Source organism: Phocoena phocoena, chromosome 16, assembly GCF_963924675.1.
Source record: "Phocoena phocoena chromosome 16, mPhoPho1.1, whole genome shotgun sequence".
NCBI lineage: Eukaryota > Metazoa > Chordata > Mammalia > Artiodactyla > Phocoenidae > Phocoena > Phocoena phocoena.
The window spans coordinates 63,265,359-63,288,688 of NC_089234.1; the positions used below are offsets into that span (position 1 = coordinate 63,265,359).

Sequence of the window (23,330 nt, forward strand, 5' to 3'; positions counted from 1 at the left end):
TAGAATACCTGTACTTCTGTTACTGATGCAGTAGGGATATCAAAGCAGATACATGCTTGCTTCTATCTTATCATCTATAGACACTGCATTAGAATATGTACTGAATTCACACACCTTTTCCAAAGGAATACCCGATACAGAAGTAGCAACAAAGTTATAAATGACAATGATCAGATGAAATAATTTAGATGAAGCCTGTCTCTCTTGAAGAGATGGGGACTGGGCAAGTGGTCAGGAAGGAAATACAATATGCTTTTAACTTTGTATGAAAAATAATGTTCAGTTTCCTGTTGCCGAACATAGTTCTGTTTTTGCCACATAAATCCTCTACCTCAAATTACTGTCCGAATGCTTTACTAAAATTCCGCTTCTGGCCTTTGTTTTGGAATCTGTTACTTTTGTTGCCACCTCCTGATCGCTGTCCTCTGAAGCTTCTATTTCTTTCCCGCTGTCCCCTGAGACCTCGATTGCCTTCCCGCTGTCCCCTGTAGTTTCTGTTTCCTTCCCGCTGTCCCCTGAAGCTTCGATATCCTTCCCGTGGTCCTTCTAGCTCTGGTTGCTCTGTGGCCACAGAAAGCTGCCAGCGCCGTGAATCATGCCATTTTTCCTGTTGAGAGATGGTTTCGTTTTCACCTGCTCTGATTTTTACTGAATTTGGTTTAAAAAGGCATGAGAAAGATAACATTTTTTCCCTTTTTCTAAAGAAAAACTTGATTGATAACCTAAGTGCTTAAAAGATCACTGGTCAAAAATAAAATAAGTTTCACTATGAGATATACCCTCATCATTTATTCAATTCAATTACTACAGGGTATCCACAGCTGTCAGGTAGTAAACATATAAATATACCACTTGCAAACACATTTCTCACAGCAGTACGGAATAAAGATATAGCAATGTCTATATAAACCCCGTGTAACATACACGGGGTTTGTGAAAAAAGCTGGATATTGTTCACAATGCTGTAGAAAGGAAAAAAGGAAAACAGGCAGGCTGAATAAGAAAAATATTAGTATAAAGAGGGTAGGAGAAAAAAAAATACTAAAATATAATTCTTAGTTATTTTTAGTAAAGGGGCTAGAGCTATTGTTTCCCTTTCTATTATTCTATATTTTAAATAATAAATATTTTACCATTTAGATATGTTAACTTCAAAATCTAAGAGAAAAGAATACCTGTACTTCTGTTACTGATGCAGTAGGGATATCAAAGCAAACACCCTAGAAATCAAAACAAATGCCAGTTAATCCACACTTGGACAAGAATTATAAAATGCACCTTAAATGATACTCCAAAAGACCAGGTATTATGTAAAAGAAACAACCCAAACAAACCAGGTATCCATTTTAGATAAACTTTAGACCAAGCCCCAACACATAATACCTCCCCAAAGCACAATAATAAAAAGCCAGGGATATTAAAAAAAAGGACTCAAAACTACTTGGAACCGACTAGAGATCATTCTTGGCTTTCACACTGTGCTAATCCTCACAGAGCTATTAGCTACATTTTATAGCTGAGGAAACAGAGGCTTGGAGAGGCTAAATCACTTGTCGAAGGCCCCGCAGCTGGTAAGAGCAGCTTTTAAAAATCTGGTCAGTATGGCTCTTAAATAAAACCTATGGTCTAAAAACATTAAAATACACTGCCTTCCATCAGAAAGACTGATGTAAGGATGACCTAACTAAAAGCAGAAAAATAAATGATCTTGTATTGTTTTCTATGTTTATAATTCAGCCGCCTATGAAGAGTTTAAAAATTAAATACTTTACAGGACACTAGCTTTGATAACAAGCAGTGCCATCATCTCCAATGAAGTCCTCAATATCTGGTTGGGGAACTAAGATCCTGCAAGTTGCGGGGTGCAGACAAAAAATTTTTAAATCCTGTTTCTTGGCGTCCACAAAATAATCAAACTCCCCCCGCAACTGACACAGGCACTCCTCTCCCCTGGCTGTCTTTAATTACAATACTTTGAGGAACATCCCTTCCACCCAACAATTTACCCAATTATAACCACAGGTAGCATCAGGTACTAATGCCATTTGCGGGAATCTTCATTCACATATTTACTAAGTACTCAATACCAGGCACTCATTGCAGTACAGAGACGTCTAGAAAACAGTTTTGGCCCTTGACTCAGCCACCGTCTTCTTGAGGCTCTCAGTCAGTAAGCAAGCACAGCAAAGCAAAATTTACATGAATAAAGCTATGCCTTAAGAACTGTGAAGCACATGTACAGGTGCCCCCAACTCTGCCATTCGGCCAGGGGAAGCTCCAGAAAGACTTAAGACCAAGTCATAAAGGATACCATGGAGATAAGAAATACTATATAAACAGTGGATTGAGCATAAGGATGAAAGAAAGCAAGATGTACTTGGCATTGTTGGGAGTGGAGGGCATTGGTGGTGAGGAGACAGAGATGAAGTTGGTAAGGAGGACAGAAGCCAGCTCGTGAAGAAGCTCCATGTGAAAGTTGGGACTTTATCCCATAGATTATGTGGAGTTGCTTAAGGAGGTGAAAAACATGGTCAGACAAGCAATGAGTTGAAGATAAACCTGATATGGTTCACAAGCCAGTAGTTCTCCAAGTATAGTCCATGCACCCCTGGAACCCTGAGATTTTTTTTGTGGGGGGGGGGTCCACAAAGTCAATTTTTTTTTTTTTTTTTTTTTTTTGCGGTACACAGGCCTCTTCTGTCCTTTTCACTCTCATTAAGGGTAGAGAGGAGTTTACCAGACACTACATTACACGTGATATTGCTCAGATGACTAACAGAAAATGATATTCTTACGCTTTATTAGAATTTCAGTCTTCATTTCTAATACTCTAAATATCAATAGATATAACCCATCTAAACAAAAGCTTTTTGCTATCCCCAACATTTGTTAAGAATGTAAAGAGGTCATAAGACCAAAATGTTTGAGAATTGCTGTGCTAGTCTACGCCATTAACTGAGAACAGGAGTCAGAAGAAAGAACACCAGGCTTGGAAGGCAAGATTTTAAATTTTGAATTCAATTTTGAGTAAGTTTGTATTAAGGTGCTTAATAAACCCAATCTGGGTGGAGCTGTCAGGGAAGCAGCTGGATCTTCAAGTCTGGCACTTCATGCAGATGGTTCAGGTTAGAGATACACAGAGGGTACGTGTCAATGACTAAGTGGCAACTGAGGGTCATGGATGACAATGCCCAGAGAAGACTATATACAGAGTGAAAGCGCGCAGCGTCCCCATAGAACAGGGAGAAGCTACTGTACAGTGTTTTATTGCCAGCATGAAGCTAACGAACCAAGGCAAAGTCACAGAAGAAGCCCCAGCCTTACCTGCTTTCCTTTGAGAAAGACCATTCCCTTCACTTTGGAATCAATATCCTCACCCAGTTGCTCTTTAAGTTCTTTCCAAGCATAACTAATATTTGGCATTTCTATTGAGCACTGCAAGATCATGGTCACAAAACCCTATGGAAGAAAGGGGAACAAAATTAAAGTCTCAGAAACAAACCTAAGTGATAAGCACTTGTCCTTATGTTTCTGAAATATTTATAGGAAAGCTGTTCCTAAAAGCATACCCCTCCCACCCCACCATTTTAGTACAAGTAAAACTGGGGAACTCTGAATAAGATTGGTGGACTGTGCTAGTGTTGGTATCCAGACTGTGATAGTACATTTTGCAAAATGTCACCACTGGCGGAAACTGGCAAAGTGTACAAGGAATCTCTCTGTATTAACTCTTAAAACTTTATGTGAACCTACAATTATCTCAAAGATTTCAACTTAAAAAAAAAAAAAAGGAAAGCATCACCTTCTTAAGTTTCTAGGTATGCTGGCTAAATGTATCATATGCACTTATGTGTCCACATGCTTGGGTTTTTTAGGATGAAAAACTTGACATATAATTCACATACCATAAAATTTGCCATTTTAATGTATACAATTCAGGGGTTTTTAGTATATTCACAAGATTTGCGATCATCACCACTATCTCAAATTCCAGAACATGTCATTATCCCCCCCCCCCGCAACAAATACAAAAACCCACATTCCCGTTAGCAGTCACTGCCATTCCCTCCTCTGAGGAGACACTGCAACCACTAATCTACTTTCTGTCCCTACGGATTTGTGTTTTTACATATGTATCTCAACCTTCATGAAAAAGTTAAAACAACTGGAAGTTTCAATGGAACACTTTTGAATCCTGCTCAAACTCTAAATTGTGAAGTGTCAGGAATTTGACAGGGACCCTTACCACATCTGAGTTGATCAAGGAGCGCTGGCTGACTGACGTGGCACCTGAAATATGGGCCAGGGCTGCTGCCAGGGCTTCCACAGCTCCCTTCTCCTCGATCAGCCTCTCGGCTGACTGCTTGAAGTGAACAATCGCAGTGGGAGGCACAGAATCCAAAAGCCTGTGGTTTGAGAATGTATTTGTTAGGAGAAAGGACAAAAGTGGACTGATTTCATTTTCAAGACATCATCATCTCAAGATAAATCAATATCTTTGAAACCAAATCTTGCATATGTCTAACATCATTTTGATGCAGTGTATAATACTTATTAGCATTTCTTTTGATCATGAACCCTCCCTGTCTATTTTTTAAATAAGCATCTCACATATTTATAATAGTAATTGTGGAAAGCACTCTAAAAATGTTGCTCAGACTCTGGTTCTGAAGCAGAGGATGTAGCTCACCACCTGGAAACATCTGGAAAACAGTCGGAACCTTATTGGTCTCCATAATACCAACGTCACTCACCTCCCAGTAATACACTGCACAACCAGGGATGCTAAACAGCTAAATATCCTTGCAAATCAAAAAAATGGGCAGAACACCTAAACAGACACTTCTCCAAAGACATATGCATGGCCAATAGGCACATGAACAAATGCTCAACAATGCCAATTACTAGAGAAATGCAAATCAAAACTACAATGAGGTATCACCTCACAGTGGTCAGAAGGGCCATCATCGAAAAGTCTATATAAACAATAAATGCTGGAGAGGGTATGGAGAAAAGGGAACCCTCCTACACTGTTCGTGGGAATGTAAATTGGTACAGCCACTGTGGAAAACAGTACAAAGGTTCCTTAAAAAACTAAAAATAGAAGTACCATATGATAGTTCCCACTGCTGGGCATATATCTGGAGAAAACTCTAATTCAAAAAGATACACGTGGGCTTCCCTGGTGGCGCAGTGGTTGAGAGTCCGCCTGCCGATGCAGGGGACACGGGTTCGTGCCCTGGTCCGGGAAGATCCCACATGCTGTGGAGTGGCTGGGCCCGTGAGCCATGGCCACTGAGCCTGCGCGTCCGGAGCCTGTGCTCCGCAACGGGAGAGGCCACAGCTGTGAGAGGCCCGCGTACCGCAAAAAAAAAAAAAAAGATACACGCACCCTAACGTTCATAGCAGCACTACTGACAATAGCCAAGAATGGAAGCAACCTAAGTGTCCAGCAACAGATGACTAGATAAAGATGTGGTACATACATAAAAAGGAATTTTACTCAGCCATAAGAAAGAATGAAATATTGCCATTTGCAGCAACATGGACAGACCCAGAGATTATCATACAAATGAAGTAAGCAACACAAAAACAAATATCATATACCACTTATATGTGGAATCTAAAAAGTAATGCAAATGAACCTATTTACAAAACAGAAATAGACGCACAGACATAGAAAACAAACATGGTTACCAAAGGTGAAGGCTGGGGGTGGGGAGTGAGGGGTAGAAGGAATAAATTAGGAGTATGGAATTAACAGATACATACTACTATATATAAAATAAATAAACAACAAAGATTTGCTATATGGCACGGGGAACTATGTTCAATGTCTTGTAATAACCTGTAATGGAAAAGAGATCTGCAAAATTATACACACACACAAACACACACACAAAACTGAATCACTTTGCTATATACCTGAAACTAATACAATATTGTAAATCATTATAGTTCAATAAAAAATAAATATTCTTCAACTTGTAGGACAATGGCACAAAATAAAGAATTTTCTTGCCCCCATGCCAGCAGCACCTCCAACGACACTCTTAATCTAATCCTCACCATCTAGACATTTACCATAACTTTTTCCTACACGATATATAAGGTACAGTTACTTAAAATGCCCAAGACAAACCAAACTACTAGTAGTGGCTTCCTCTGGTGAACAGGATTGGGTAGGGATGAGTAGAAACAAGAGTTTTTGTTTTCTAAGCACAGCCTGTTTTTTTAACAAGCAGGTTATCAATTTTTAAAACAATGAATAAATAAAATAAATTTTAAAAGGCTAAATCTCATTACTACACAAAAACATGTAATAAATAGAGCAAGCACTAAAACAGACCACAGCAGTGGTAGGGAACATACCTGATGGCATCTTTGCTAGAAGCTTTTATTATCTCTGTTGCAGAAGGAACACCTATTCTCTTAAATTTAATTCCCTATAAGAAAATGAACGATAACTTAATGTACAATGAGGCCATCAACTGTTTCCATTGAGATTAGTATTCCCCCAATTTTTTAATATTTACCAAACATATTTGTTACATACTTAAAAGTTGCAAAGATAGTATAGAGTTCTTGTCTACCTGCACCTATTACTTTGTTATTACTTTGGTACATTTGTCACAGCTAAGAAACCAACATTGCTACATTACTATTAACTGAACCCCAGAGTTCATTCGAATTTCACTAGTTTTTCTACTAATATCCTTTTCCTATTGATATTCGACCCAGGACACCACATTACATTTAGTCAACATGTCTTCTTAGTCTTCTCTAATCTGTGGTAATTTGTCTTTCCTTGGTTTTCAAGACCTTGATAGTTTTAAGGTGTGCTCGTCAGGTATTCTGTAGAATGTCCCTCAATTTGTGAACATCAGTTTTTTACATCTTTAGACTGCGGTTATGGATTTGGGGGGAAGGTGACTGGTTTCGTTGCATCATATCAGGGGCACCTGCTTATCACTGATGTTGACCATGATCACCTGGCCAGGTAGTGTTCGCCTGCCTTTTGCCCTGGAAAGTCCTCCCCCCGACCCTACTCCGCTCTTTGTAAGCAAGTCACTAAGTACCGTCTACTGACGGTGAAGCGGGGAGATTAAACTCCACTTCCCAGAGGAGGAAGTACCAGCATAAGAATTTCCTTACAAAATTCTTCTGTAAAAAAAATCAGTGTCTTCTTTCCCATTTAAAAATTTATCCTTTTAACATATTCTCATCTTTTTGGTTTTCAAGCAATTCCTATAACCCTCTAAATCTACACTTAAGTATTTCTGGTGCATTCACAGTGTATCTGAAAACTGAAAACCACCTCTCAAACATAAAAAAGACCTCTTGTCTTTATAAATATGAAGACAAAACCACTGTTTTCAAATGCAAAGTATTTAAAATGGGCTGTATATCATAGGACAACATATAAAACACATATCTAACAACAATCTTTCAGTCATGGCCATGTGCTAGAAATAAAAATTTCAAGTTAATAAAAACTGAATAAAGAGACCAAAGACTGACTTTAAAACTCAACGTTTGCTGAGTGAAGGCTTAGAAAATAGTTTTACCGCTTTTTGCTCCACTTGGGCTAACTGATATTCTTCCTTATGCTGATAAAAGCAGACGCAAATCCCAGTCCTTCCAGCTCTACCTGTTCGTCCAGAACGATGAATGTAGGACTCCACATCCTATTGAAGTAAAATACGTCAGTGACAGTGAACAACAAAGAGAGACATAGACCTGAGTAGCCTAGGCAGAGGCAAGTGTGGTGGTTATAGACCGGGGTTGGGGGAGGCTCCCAAGCACTTTAATTTAAAGAACTGTAGGGACTTCCCTGGTGGTGCAGTGTTTAAGAATCCGCCTGCCAATGCAGGGGACAGGGGTTCGAGCCCTGGTCCGGGAACATCCCACATGCCACGGAGCAACTAAGCCCGTGTGCCACAACTACTAAGCCTGCGCTCTAGAGCCCACGAGCCACAACTACTGAGCCCACATGCCACAACTACTGAAGCCCATGCACCTAGAGCCTGTGCTCCACAACATGAGAAGCCACCGCAATGAGCAGCCTGCACACCACAAGGAAGAGTAGCCCCCGCTCGCCGCAACTACAGAAAAGCCTGTGCGCAGCAACGAAGACCCAACGCAGCCAAAAATAAAATTAATTAATTTATTAAAGAACTATAAAAACATTTTAAAAACCTCTAGAAGAATGGTCCCTATCCTGTGGGTAAATCTGCAAAAAGCATTATCTAAATAGTACTGTCCAACAGAACCATACATGTAATTTTAATAGGCAACTTTCTAGTAATCACACTAAAAAGTTAACTTTATTATTATTTAATCCAATATATCCAAAAGTTTATCGTTTCAGTATGCTATCTCTACAAAACAAGTTATCAATGAAATATTACACGTTCTTTTTCCACAAGTCTTCAAAATCCACTGTGCATAATAGAAAGTTTGAAATTTTTAAAACTCCACTGTATATTTTATACTTACAGCACACACGTCAATTCAGACGAGCAGGCTTTCAAGCGCTGAAGAGCCCCATGTGGCTGTGGCCACCATACTGGACAGCACAGGTACACAGGCTATTTAAACAAGTCGATGGCACACACGTACGGGACTTTCTTTACAAGAAACAGTGGCTTTGCAGTAATGTGTTTTTCCATCACTGTGAACATTAATCCTGAGGGATTTGCCAAATTTGGGGGTAACAGGATCTTCACGCTTGAAGTGATGGGAACAAGTTCCTTCAGACTAACTTATATGTAAGTGAAGCATTGTCCACACCATATAAACTATGCTTCAGGGCTCTCTTTAGGCAGTTCGTATCATATACAAACCCCAGCAGTTTTAACTACAGAGGCTGTTAATTACAGGCCTTTTCTCCCTTCTGTCCTCTAGCTCACAAGTTTATCTACCCTACCACCACCCCATCTAAGTCTTATCTATCTTCAAAGTCCAGTTCAAAATTGTACTACCCCCACCCATGCAGCCTTTCAGGACTCCCTCTGACCAGAAACTATCTTGCCAACCTCTGGCCACTCACCGCACTTCCCCTCAACTGTCAGTTCTGAGGAGGTTCATTCTATTTATTTATTTTATTTTATTTTATTTATTTATTTTATTTTTGGCTGCGTTGGGTCTCTGTTGCTGCACAGGCTTTTCTCTAGTTGTGGCGAGCGGGGGCTACTCTTCACTGTGGTGTGCAGGCTTATTGCTGTGGCTTCTCTTGTTGCACAGCATGGGCTCCAGGCGCACGGGCTTCAGCAGTTGTGGCTCACGGGCTCCAGAGCACAGGCTCAGCAGTTGTGGCGCATGGGCCCAGTTGTTCCATGGCACATGGGATCCTCCCGGACCAGGGCTCGAACCCGTCTCCTGCATTGGCAGGCGGACTTTCAACCACCGTGCCACCAGGAAAGCCCCAAGAGGTTCATTTTAAAATCACCCTTAGCAACATATCACCCAAGAGAAAGCTATTACTAATCATGGGAAAGGAAGAGATACAACTTCCAATTTGTTTTAGCACCCAAAAGAAACAACAAAGTAAAATCTAAGTGTAAAACACTTACCTTTGGTGGAGAACTCTGTACAACCAGATCAACCTCGGGGATGTCTAACCCACGTGCAGCGACATTGGTTGCAACCAAAACTCCAAAATCACCATTTCTAAAACCCTTCAGGGTGATTTCCCTTTGCTTCTGTGGAATGTCTCCGTGTAATGACTGGGCATCCTGCCAAAGAAATAAGCTCATTTAAGAATACCAGATCCTACAATACAGGTACTTTTAAAATCACCAATTAGGCCTATAAAGACATTCATATTTTGGTGACACTTCTGCTGAAAATAATACAAAGGGAAAGACGTGCCTTACATGGACAAGCCTCAAATTTCCGACCCTTGGTCATGAAATCAACTGTATCCAACTATACTTACAAGATAAAGAACACCAAACATGAGTGATCAAACCTACTTTGTCAGGGTAACGTTGGGTTTGAGCTAACCTTTCTTCATCTGTGAGATGAGATGGGCAGATCAGATGAGCGCTAAGATGTATACTCTATTAATTGAAAGATGCTTTCTCCCTAAAAGGGAAGAGAGGGGATGGACCAACCTGCCTTATGGACACATTCTGTGACAACTCCTGGGCTTCTTTCTTGGTTTCACAGAAGATGATAGTGCGCCCTTGATAACCACTGTACACTCGGATCACGTCCCCAATAACTGCTGCCCTTTGAGTCCAGTGGCACTTGATAGCCAGATGCTTAGGAAAGAAGGAAAAAAAGATTATTTAGTAAAGCCCAGCTGGAATCTAAAATCACCTGTTCAACCCTAATGATACTAGAGACAATTGTTTAAGCCTGACTAGAGCAAACTTCTGCCACCACTGTTTAGAGGAAAAAACTAAACCACTAAAGAAGAGAGCCCTTCCCCTTTCTCCAAAGAGCATCTGGCTTCTTTATCCATTTTCTGACCTAATACAGGTAATGTAGGAAAAGAAATACCATTCCCTAGATTGCTACAGGAAACCAAATAACTGACAGGAGAAAAGCCTCTGTGTTTTGTCCTTTCATCCACTTAAAAATGCAGTCAGTAGTCAGTTTCCGTACAGGTCTATTCCTTGGATGCAACGAATTCATCTAGGTACCAGACCCTAAGATAAAAACAGCTTCAACATAAACACTAGGATTCTCTACTGCCCTCTAGTGTATAAACTCTAGGTGTAATGTCACTCTGCTTACTAATTCAGACAGATTTAGGTTCCAAAAGATTCTGCAATCAGGCCACCAGATGATGAAACTTAGAAAACACAGATACCATATACAATTCAAATAGAAATATAACTTCACATGGCTTTTGACATGGATTTAGTATTTATTTGGAAAAGAAGTTTGCTTTTGCCAGTCTTAATACTATCCAACAGGTAAAAAAAATTATATACAATTTATTACTAATGCCAGCAACTGAATGAATCATTTACCTCTACAGTTATTGCCGTTTTCTGGGTCTTTTTACCAATCAGGTCCACTTGTTCATATGTAGATTTCATGTATTTCTTAGCAACATTGTAAACCCAATGAGGGCAAGTTGCAGAAAAAAGCAACGTTTGGGGATTGTCTTCTGAATCTTTGCGGGGAAAAAAAAAGTCAGTATGAATAAGTCAAACAAGCCTACACAGTATTTCACCTCACCCAATTCTTCCAGGGTCCATCAGCATTCTACAGAAAACACCGGAGGCCAAGCGAGGCATCGAGGACACAAAAATGGAAGACACGGGCTTCCCTGGTGGCACAGTGGTTAAGAATCCGCCTGCCAATGTAGGGGACATGGGTCAGATCCCTGGTCCGGGAAGATCCCACATGCCGCGGAGCAACCAAGCCCATGCACCACAACTACTGAGCCTGTGCTCTAGAGCCCACGAGCCACAACTACTGAGCCCACATGTCACAACTACTGAAGCCCGTGTGCCTAGAGCCCGTGCTCTACAAGAGAAGCCACTGCAACGAGAAGCCGCAAACCACAATGAAGAGTAGGCTCCGCTCGCCATAACTAGAGAAAGCCCACACACAGCAACGAAGACCAAACACAGCCAAAAATAATTAATTAAAAAAAAAAAAAGCAAAACAGGGAAGTACCCAATGGACAAAGAAATGCTGCCTAAATAATTTATGTAAAGGATCCTTGAAATACTCAGAGTACTTTCAAGTTGTTCTGCTTTCTAACCATTGGCCTATATGAACCACGAGGGAAATCTGTCCATTATAATGAGACCTACTAAGTGAAAAACAATTAATCAAGCCCAGTAACCAACCAACTTAAATCACTAAATAAATAATCTATAATAAACACGGGAACAGATTTTCTATTCATCTATACTCCCTAGCATTTCCAGAACAGATTTTATACTCATCTATACTCCCTAGCATTTCCTCAACACTTTAACGTTAGAATTCTAGTCTATTCATCCTTTGAGGTCAGGTACTAAAAATAGCTCCCCAACCCCAATTTTTTTTTAGTTTGTTCTTAGAATACCATTGCATTTTCATATATTTCAAATGGCAGCGTAACTGACAGAACCCTTCTGGAGAGTAAGCTGACAAAGTATATTGAAGAACATGAACTATTTATACCTTTCAATTCAGTAATTTCAATTCTGGAAATCTATCTTTAAGAACTGATGTCAAATACTATTTTTTTTTGTTTTTTTATAAATTTATTTTTTATTTCTATTTTTGGCTGCGTTGGGTCTTCGTTGCTGTGTGCGGGCTTCCTCTGGTTGCAGCGAGCAGGGGCTACTCTTCGTTGTGGTGTGCGGGCTTCTCATTGCAGTGGCTTCTCTTGTGGAGCACGGGCTCTAGGTGCGCAGGCTTCAGTAGTTGTGGCACATGGGCACAGTAGTTGTGGCACGTGAGCTCTAGAGCGCAGGATCAGTAGTTGTGACACACGGGTTTAGCTGCTCCACAGCATATGGGCTCTTCCTGAGCCAGGGCTCGAACCCATGTCCCCTGCAGTGGCAGGTGGATTCTTAACCACTGCACCACCAGGGAAGCCCCCAAATACTGATGTTTGAAGAAACCTGTCTACATAAAAATGTCTGCAAGCAGATTTATATTATGTAAAACTTAAAATATATAGATGGATTAAATCATGGCACAAACAGTTCAGAGTTTTATATGTACAGTAAGATTACAGTTAACACACACATACACATAATACCGCAAATCGGGAAGAAATAAACCAAAAGCAAAGTATACCAAGCTGGTTTCTTTTCTTTTCCCTATTGTAATTATGTGCAATTGATGGGGAAAAAAAATTTTTTTTGGCTGTGCTGAGCGGCATATGGGATCTTAGTTCCCCGACCAGGGATCGAACCCATGTCCCCTGCATTGGAAGCACAGTCTTAACCACTGGACCAGCAGGGGAGTCCCGGAAATTTTTTTTTAATTTAAGTTTTCCTGAATAAAATAAGCCACCTGCCAACTTTCCTAAGGCTTCATTTAACCTTCAGGAGATAGTTAATCACCACCCTTCCTCCAATCCCTTATACCAGTTCTTGAATGTGGAGTTTACCTTTCTTGTATGCCACACATAAAATCTCTTCCACTTGATCAGCAAAGCCCATGTCCAACATCTGGTCAACTTCATCCAGGACAACATGCTTAAGTTTGGTGAGCTCTAGCTTGCCATTCTGCAGGTGGTCTTTGATACGACCTGGTGTCCCAACCAGGATATCAATCCCATTCCGCATGCGTTCAACTATAAGAACACCAATGATAAAATATTATGGATTTTTAATTCCTTTTATTAATCTGGGATACCAAATTAGATATATTTTTATTCTAAAATATTTATTAACTACATACAAGGTAATATGTTAACTACTGAAGATAAAGACGCTCGAGGCACTCCTTGACCTACTGGGGAAACATGTAAGAAGTGACAGTCCAGTGTATTACATGACAAAACAGAAAAATGCACCAATGGGGGATGGTAGCACCAGGAAAGAAATTATTTCCTTTGCTGGAGGAAGGTATCAAGATTTCACAAAGTGAAAATAAGAATCTTAAAAGAAATGAGAACTTTCTATAAGGTAAGCAGGTATAGGGAGAATGAGAAGATAGAAGGGCAAATATTCCAAGAAGGTACAGAGATGTTCAGAAAAATGGAGTTCAATATAACTAGGATGAGATGGTAATGATGCAACTTTCTATTGGGTTGCTACTGCAGTAAAGACGCCTACTGCTAGGGAGGATTCCTGAACTGAATGTCAATATTATGACATAGTGTGAGTGTGTTTCGTGTTTGGTAATTGCAATCACTGTTGCTTTTGTTGTGGTCACATTTACAATGCTTGGTATCAGTTTATTTATCTCTTGTAAAAATAAAATACAGTGTGTGTGTGTGTGTGTGTGTGTGTGTGTCTGTGTGAGAGAGAGAGAGCTGTGAGCAAAAAAAAAAAGTTTGTTTGTATAAGGATTACAATTTAAGTATAAATTAGAACAATTTAAATCAGGGGACCTAATTACTGCTCCTTACCATAAAAATAAATGAAATCGGTTAAAAGTTAAAAAGAAATTATTGTTTCCAGACCTATGTAGTATATGGAGCAGAAAGAACAAATGGAATAGTAACTTTACATACTATCATAAAACCTAAGAATAAAAAGGAAATAGCCTGTTCACCACATACTGGATTTAACAAGAAAAGGCAAGAATAAAGCAAGTAATACTTTTTTTTTTTTTTTTTTTTTTGCGGTACGCGGGCCTCTCACCGCTGTGGCCTCTCCCGCCGCGGAGCACAGGCTCCGGACGCGCAGGCCCAGCGGCCGTGGCTCACGGGGCCCAGCCGCTCCGCGGCACGTGGCATCCTCCCGGACCGGGGCACGAACACGTGTTCCCCTGCATCGGCAGGCGGACTCCCAACCACCGCGCCACCAGGGAAGCCCGCAAGTAATACTTTGACGCACCATGAGCTACATTTTTAAATAATATACACATTTTTATAATAAAAGTTTTTTATAAAAAAAAAAAAAGAGATCTACTGCTAGGCACTCTACTTACCCAGTTTCATCCTCACAACACCACTGCAGGGTGAGTTTAGCAACCCTACTTTATACATAAACAAACTAAAGTGCAAAAAAAATCAAGCAACTTGAACTGAAAAATCAGTTACTCTGTGAGCAGAGTTTAGATTCACACCCAGGCCGTCCTGATGCCAAAGCCTATGTTAGTTCCACCAAAGCTGAAAAGAGACAATCACAAGCCTTCTGTGACAATATTAAGACTTCTATTTTTATCTTTTCATATATTTTTTAATTTTTATTTTATATTGGAGTTGATTTACAATGTTGTTTTAGTATCAGGTATACAGCAAAGTGATTCAGTTACACATATACATATATCTATTCTTTTTCAGATTCTTTTCCCATGTAGGTTATTATAGAGTATTGAGTAGAGTTCCCTGTGCTATACAGTAGGTCCTTGTTGATTATCTATTTTATATATAGTAGTGTGGACATGTTAATCCCAATCTCCTGATTTATTCACCCCCCTACCTTTCCCCTTTGGAAACCATAAGTTTGTTTTCTATGTCTGGGAGTATGTTTCTGTTTTGTAAATAAGTTCATTTGTATCATTTTTTAAGATTCCATATATAAGTGATATCATGTGATATTTGTCTTTGTCTGTCTTACTTCACTTAGTATGATAATCTCTAGTTGCATCCATGTTGCTGCAAACGGCATTCTTTCTTTTTTATGGCTGAGTAATATTCCACTGTATACATCCACATCTTCTTTACCCATTTATCAGTCCAATGCTAAGACTTCTAAAATGCTTAAATCCCTTCCCAAATTACATATCTAATCTGCAAAATAAAGCTTCAAGGTCTTGAACTGGGAAGTAATGGAATACTACAGCAGGGGCTACAAGATTTGGCCCTCAGAACCAGAAAAAAGAAAGCCTGTCTACAGTAAAAAGAAGCAGAGACCCAAGGTCCCTGACAGGTAAAAATAACCTTGAATTCTGACTTTCTAGTTCCTAGACTCTGTCCTCTTGGGCTCAGTAAAGTACCACTGCAGCCTTTAGATAAACACAGATAAATAATACAAAAGTCCTAAGAACAACATACAGGATTTGATACATCATCATGCAGGACCATGTGCTTGACCATCTTTACACAATAATGACAAAAGAAAACCACCATAAATGACTAGATCAGGTAGGTAAAGCCAGACGTCAAGGTCAGAAGAAATCCAATCAGGGCACCCAACAGGAGATGGCATTTTCCTTCCCTCACATTGGATTTACTTACTTTGTCCTCCGTAGGGAGTTCCACCATAAAAACAAGCCACTGCCAGTTTTTTTGTGATGTCACTGAAATCTCTGCTTACTTGACCTGCCAACTCCCTTGTGGGTGTAAGAACCAGTACCTGAAAAGGAAAAACTAATAATGGAATCCAAAGTATTATGCAGTATTTGTTTAACAAATCTGGAATGCACCAGGAGGTTCAACTTATCCTAATAATTATTTTCAAAACATCTATTATGTGCGTTGCAATACACTGTGGTGTGGGAGAATAGTAAATATAATATGGTTTCTGACAAATCTACCCACTAGAAAAGCTTGTGATCTTACCAATCAAAAGAGAAACAGGTACTCAAATTTATGGTGCTCTAGGATGGTTGCACACAGCAAGCTGGAGGAATTGGGATAAGTTTCATGGAGCTACTAGTACTTAAGGAACAGCATTCCAGGAAAAGAACAACTTGAGCAAGGAGTAATACTGCTGATGATAATATCAGCTAATATTTGAGCTTTTATTATGTGTCAGGAGCTACTAAATGCTTACTATGCATTATCTTTATTTCTCACAATGAAGTTACCTACAACTGCACTGTACAATTGTATTATAGTATCTACAATAACATACAACAGATCTCTAAAACCAAAAGGCAAGCCTGGATTTAAATTCAGGTAGCCAGGCTACAAAACCTAGAGTCTGAACCTCTGCACTGCACTGAATCTGAAGTAGAATGGAAGTCAGAAGAGTAAGGCAGGGCCAAAGTGGTGAGGGGCTCTGAATCCTACAGCAGTTAACAGGACACACGACACAACCACTACAGGTCCTCAAATAGGCTAACAGCATGAAACAAATATGATTTAAGAACAACTTTGTAGGGGCTTCCCTGGTGGCACAGAGGTTAAGAATCCGCCTGCCAATGCAGGGGACACGGGCTCGAATCCTGGTCCGGGAAGATCCCACATGCCGCGGAGGAACTAAGCCCGTGCGCCACAACAACCAAGCCTGCGTTCTAGAGCCCGTGAGCCACAACTACCGAAGCCTGCGTGTCTAGAGCCCGTGCTCCGCAACAAGAGAAGCCACCGCAATGAGAAGCCCACGCACCACAACGAAGAGTAGTCCCTGCTCACTGCAACTAAAGAAAGCCCGCGCGCAGCAACGAAGACCCAACGCAGCCAAAAAATAAAAAATAAATAAAAATAAATAATAAAAAAAAGAACTTAGTATATCCATCCAACAGATATTTACTGAACATCCACTATGTGCCAGGCACTATTCCAGGTGCTAGAATAATTCGTTTGTTTACTGCTGTTGTAACTGTAGATAAATACAACAGTAAACAAATCAATTAATTAGGAGGGAGCATGGACACTGGAAAGCCAATAAATGAGATGAGACCAGAAAGTTAGGTGAAAGAACCCAAAGCCAAGGTGACAACACAGGCATTTCAGTGAGGTTAAGGTTTGTCAAATGCCAGCTTCTCCAGAAATGAGCTCAATAAGCACCATCCTGATCACAGGGCCTGGCCTCTTCACCTCTGATACCCCTCCTATTCAGGCATCTCTATTAAAAATGTTTTTTCCATTTTAGGCAAAACCTGACCAAACCTGTGAGCCCCAGGGACATCTAAAAGTCTGAAAGAAATATGCGAGCTTTAATAATACAGGTGATCACAACCACGGGGGCAGATTACAATATTTAAATATATAAGGTTTGTAGTCAACAGTCTTAAAAGAATTACCCTGGTTTACCTTCAGATAAAGATCTCCAATAAATACCAGAAAAAGGCCTTAAGGAGAACCCAATAAAAAACAATAGGGTATGTAAATGATGCTCAAGCAATGTCTCTTCCTGTGCAGACTTGGAACCCCTAAGGACTGCATTAAAGATACTCACCTGAGGGGCACGGCCTCTCTTCCGGTCTTGCAGTTCTCCCTGAAGTTTCTCAACCAAAGGTATAGCAAAGGAGAATGTCTTCCCAGTTCCTGTCCGTGCCTGTGCAATCAAGTCCTTCCCACTGTAGACGTGGTGAAACGTCTTTGCTTGTATAGGAAACAGGAAGGTCACCCCACGGGCTGTGAACAAATGAACCACGTTATCTGACACTGCAATTTTTAAAAGTCCCAGCCATACTGGAGAATGAAAGCATAGCCACGCTTCTGGTCCTGCAGAATTATGGAATTCTACATTCTGGTCACGTCTACAAAGTCAAGTTCAAATATATTCTGGCAAGAATCTGCTTGAATAAAAGATATCAATAAACTTTAAAGCACCAAATTATAGTAAATACTTATCTTAAGAGATTAAGCCCCTTGTCACAAAATCTCATCCAAAGGCCAGTATAAGCCTGAAAATCAGGTGTTTTGCTGTCTGACTGCCACACCTGATTCAGAAAACACCTAAGTTGGGCATCTGTGACTTCCTACCTGGTTCACAGGCACTATGCTAAGATGAGTTCTGAGTCAGGCTGGTATCATTAACCTAGAGATGCCTCAAGAAGTGGAAGAAGGTAAAAAAGAAAATACCAACATGGTATCCATTGTTTACTTTCACCAGCACGATCAGTCATTACACTTCTGAATATACATATTGTATTGAATAAATTTTAATCACTCGTTTAAGAGGTAGCAAAGGCCATCACTAGTTTAGTCCTATACCAAATATACAGATCTACTTCATTATATGGTCGCCTATATCATCCTCCAATAAGAACATGTGCCGGTTCATCTCAACAAAAACAGTGGAGTGCTTCCAAATAATATGTTCTAACATTATTCAGTATTTCCAAGAACATTACCTTTGAGAAGTTTAATAGTTTCTTCAGATATGGGAAAATTAGAGAAAGCTCCTTCTTTTTGCTCCACAGTTATTTCCTGTCAAGTAAAGGGCCACAGAAAGAAATCAATAACTTTACCCCTACAAGCTAAATACAGAAAGCCTTCTGAGAAAAACTATTCTAAAACATCTCTTCTAAATCAACCAAAAAGACACAAAAACTTTGGTAGGTAAATCAAGATCTGAAATGGAAATAGATCATAGTAATAGGTAAAACCCTAACAAAAGAAAAGTTTGTAGCAAATATATACAGCACATATATACCATGTGTAGCTAGTGAAAGCAGATTCAGTCTCGACTAAGAACTTTTCCACAATCATTCCAAATGAACAATACACTGTTGAACAGGTTATTAACCCCTTCCCATAGCAACATCTTTCATATATACATCCATAGAAAATAAGGAACAAACATTTATGACAAAATGATCACATTGGCACTATTTGATTATAAACAATCTGAATGCCCAACAAAAGAATAATTAAGTGAATTTCTAAACATTTATATGATGTATTATGTAACCATTTAAAATATTTAATATTTAAAAGTGGGAAAAATGCCTATATAAAAATATAGGCAAGATAGGAAAAGGCAAACTACAATATTGCATATAGTACAATCATAATCAGATTTTTAAAAAGCTGTATATATTTTTTATAATCAGGAAAAATTTTTAAATGCTGATCATGACCTACAGCAAAGAGAAAATTATTAGATTTAGGATTTTTCTTTGATAACTGAGTTTCTGCAAGATAGCAGTATTAGCTTCCAAAGGGACATTCAAGTATCTTATTCAACTCAAGTTAGTTTATGGCCTATACAAATAGACTTATGCAATCAAGCAAACACCTTTTCAGTGGTTCCACTTAATCATGATTTATTAGGTGAAACCCCTCAGAAGGAAACTGGAGCACATTTGCATATAACCAGATCCCTCCTGTTGATTTCTGACTTGCAAATAAGCAGACCACGTGTGGAGAGAAGACTTTCTCAAAACTTAAACAGATCTGCTCAGTTGCAAAGGAGGCATTCTAACACTGCAGTTTTTAAGATGAAGTCTCACCCTGCAGCTCAAGGGACCCCCCTCACCAATGAAGTGCTGACACATCAAATTTCCTCCCATTATTAAATAATTCGTTTAATAATTACGTACTTATTTACCTGAAACAACATCGAAAGATACATTCTACATATTAAAATGCCACTTTACCTGCTCTAACTCACTGTTACTTTCTTCACTGGCAGCTTCCTTGGAGTCGGAGTCAGGTCCAGAATGAGGGAATCCATTCTTCAGGTTGGGGCTTTTCTCTCCAATTTCTCCATTCATTTCTTTTTCTTTCTTCATCTTCTTGGACTTAGGCGCACCCAAGTCATTCTCAGAAGGCTCCTCATTTTTTATTAGCTTTTTGGTTTTAGGAGAAACAACTGTCTTTTCACGGGGCTCCTTTGATTTTTTCGCACTTTTCGTCTTAGGAGAAATAATGTCATCTTGAGATGGCTCCTCTTTCTTTTTTGCCTTTTTGGATTTAGGAGAACTCATGTCAGCCTCAAAAGGCCCTGCTTTCTTTTTAACCTTTTTAGCTTTGGGAGAAATCGTTTCGTCCTTTTCTTCTGCTGCCTCTTCAGTCTTATTAGATTTTGGCTTCTCTTTTTTACCTTTCTAAAAAATTAATAAAGACAATACAAACAATGAACAAAACATTGATACATTTGTATAATATATCGATTCTGCATTAATTCAAGATCACATAATTATGAAGAATACAATTTGAGGGCATTTTTCAACATGTGTACTTTCATCTTGAAATAAGGCAAAAATCAAACGGTATGTTTTTTTAATACCATTTCTTGGCTATATGGAAAGAAGAATATATCAATAACTTCATTAGCTTGGAAAAAAACACGCTTCTTGGTAACTATTCAATTCATGGTGGTCGAACAAGTTGTAAAGTCAATTTTTCATATGGGACTTGGAGTGGCTCATGGGATGCTCCAACATATTGTAAACTACACACACTATAGGAAGTGATCAAGAACAATTTAACTTAATTCTGGTAGAGTAATAAGACCGTGTATACCCACAGACGGATGGTGTTAAGCAGATTTCTTTCTCTGCTAGAATTCCTCTACAAGTAAGACAGGAATTCCTATCTGCCTTGCTAATCTCACAAACGCACATAAATTTACATAAAGACATGTTATGAACCAAAAAGTTATAAAAACCCACAGTCTATCACCCCATGTGTAAAAAAGGTGTACCTAATTTACAGGGAAAAACAAAGAGCACAAGTTACAAGAAAACGGAATGGGTGAAACCTCAAAACCAAACCAGATTACAGCTCCTACTTGAAATGTCTGACCCTCTCCAATTTTTCATATTTCTGAAAACTTAATATTACTGAAAACGTGTTTTACCCTCTGTTAAGACCTCTGTGGCAGAGCCTCAGGCCAATTCCTGAAGTATGGAGACTGTTACATTGAGCTACTATTACTGTCTGCCTCCATGAAACTTCAGGCCTGGCCTCTGCTCTTAAATCATGGATGAACGATAATCTCTCCCATATGACCCATCCTTCAGACATCTGAAAACCAATCTGGTCCACCCCATCCCAAGACTTCAATTCTTTCATCACTTGGTTCCACCAATCAGTGGATTTCCAATCCCGGTGGTCTTCTTTGGAATACAATGGAGTTTGTTGGTCATGTCCCTTCTAATTTCAGCATCTCACAACAGGACACGCTGACTAATGCAAGGCAGGTAAAACCAAGACCACTTCCTCCCCACCTGTGGGGACAAGTCTGAGCTACCTCGGCTTCCTACAACAGCAAAATATTCCTTGCCAGAAACAGCAAGGAAAGAAAATTCTACGTCACGTACAACACAAGTTCTGGGACAATCTTTGTTCTCACTGACCTTATCTCAGAACAGACTCAGTCACAAGTTAAATCGCTATCTAAGGAAGTAACAGCAAGGAGGCAGACAGCTATCGAGGTAACTTAAGACTTCCGCACACTGGCGGCCTATATAAAAAATATGGTGCGCAGTTATCACCACAACATGTCTACATTTCCACGGGAAATATGGCCAATAAACCTTAAGAACAATTGAACTACTTTATCGTCTAAGGGTCGCTTCCCAGAAAACTGTACTCCCACTACTAGGGTAAAAAAAATGTCACCGCGGACGCCGCCCACGTGTGCGGATGGCTTTACGGTCTCGCTAGTTTAGTCGAAAGCCGGTAGGTCTGAGTCTGGGCCAAAACGTGGGGCCTAACCATGACCGTCCTACTCTGTGCACCGGGTGCGGGACGCCCAGACTCAGGGACCACGTGGGACACCCGGCCCGCTCTCCAGGTCCGATCCGCCCGGACCTCTGGGCAGCGCGCCCACCGCCCGCGGAGAGCATCGACCACCCCCGGACGCCCCTTGGCCGAAACTCACGCGGGTCTCGGGACGAGCCGGGTTCGCGCGGCGCGCCACGCGCCCCCAGCCCGGGCCCCTCCTCTTAGCGGCCGCCCCCCACCCCCTCCGCGTCCTGTCTTGCCCCAAGTCTCTCGGCCCCCGGCGATACCTTCTCATTTCGCTTTCGCGGCATCTCCACTTTCGCCATGGCCGTGTCCGACTCCAAATCCGCTTCACTAAGAAGTTTCCCCGGCATCACTCAGGACAAACAGAACAGGCCGACCGCTTTCGTCTACCTCGTGGAAAGGAAGAAAATGCCCAGCTTCCTCTTTAGCCCACCCCAGCTTTTCGTCACTTCCGGTAGCAAAGTGTATCCTGCGGAAGCGGAAAGTGCCGAGAGGCTGGGGCGCACGTGGTAGTTCCAGAGCAGCTGCCACTCTAGGTGGCTGGACTCACTGAATTAGCCGAGTAAGGCGCCTGGACTACAAGGCACCTACAGAAGGGTAGGAAACCTAGAGGCTGGCTTTATTCTCGTTCACACCCTGCCCAGATTCTCGCTAGCCCCGGCCTGATAAATGAAGCTTTGTAGTTGCTTTTGAATAGAGCCCCTTCAGTGCTTTATATTAGATTGCTCTCTTTTGTAAGGTCCTTTCACGCGCAGACTCGCTAGATACGTATTCTTGATCATCTTGTGGAGACGTCGACACTTGAAAGGAGACACCCAGGCTCACAAACCTGGATAAGAACTAGAGGTCGGGCGGGTCTGGTCATTCGTTTATGCGTGCACTCAACACACATCTCCTGAGCATTCACCGTGTCAGGTGTGAGAAACAAGGTTAGGATTCAGCACAGAAGCCTGTCTTCAATAAGCTTTATGGGCTTGTGGGAGACTGATGAGTGTCATTTGTTTTGAAGGCACGGAGAGGCACCTAAGCCGGCCTTGGGACCTATAGAAAGGATCCCCAAACCACGTAGACCTCTGTTAGAAAATACAGGGGCTCTTAGTCTTGAAGAATTTGGACATGTACTAATTCAAGCGGTTGAGGGAAAGTGGTTCGTTGAATGATGTGTGACAATATTGCTAAACTTTCTGTGAAGAACAAGTGAGGCAAAGAATTGGGAGCCAGTGCATTATAAAATCGTTTTTTAAAATGGGTTGAAATCTTGCCTAGCTTTGAAAACCTGCACCATTTCCTCTGTGATTTTGGACACATGACAAATGTGTGTATTTCTTAACCTGAACCTGAGTTTCTCATGCATAATGGGGATAAGAAAACCTATTTCATC

At 40.5% G+C, this 23,330-nt stretch overlaps 1 protein-coding gene across 2 annotated transcripts; it reads right to left on the minus strand.

Annotated features, from left to right (window-relative positions):
- Nucleotides 1–236: 236 nt before the first annotated feature.
- Nucleotides 237–22,358, minus strand: DDX21 (DExD-box helicase 21). Of its 2 annotated transcripts, XM_065894864.1 has the most exons (15): nt 22,213–22,358; nt 19,852–20,301; nt 18,604–18,679; nt 17,703–17,881; nt 15,818–15,935; nt 13,076–13,261; nt 10,986–11,131; nt 10,119–10,268; nt 9,576–9,737; nt 7,569–7,688; nt 6,373–6,446; nt 4,247–4,406; nt 3,325–3,459; nt 1,176–1,220; nt 237–607 (listed from the first exon to the last, which is right to left on the minus strand). In XM_065894864.1, exons 1-15 carry the CDS (start codon nt 22,297–22,299, stop codon nt 338–340), a joined length of 2,358 nt encoding a protein of 785 aa, XP_065750936.1. In that variant the 5' UTR covers nt 22,300–22,358; the 3' UTR covers nt 237–337. The 2 variants fall into 2 exon arrangements, with proteins under 2 accessions (XP_065750936.1, XP_065750937.1); XM_065894865.1 differs by lacking the exon at nt 9,576–9,737 and having other exon boundaries at nt 338–607; nt 22,213–22,299.
- Nucleotides 22,359–23,330: the final 972 nt, after the last annotated feature.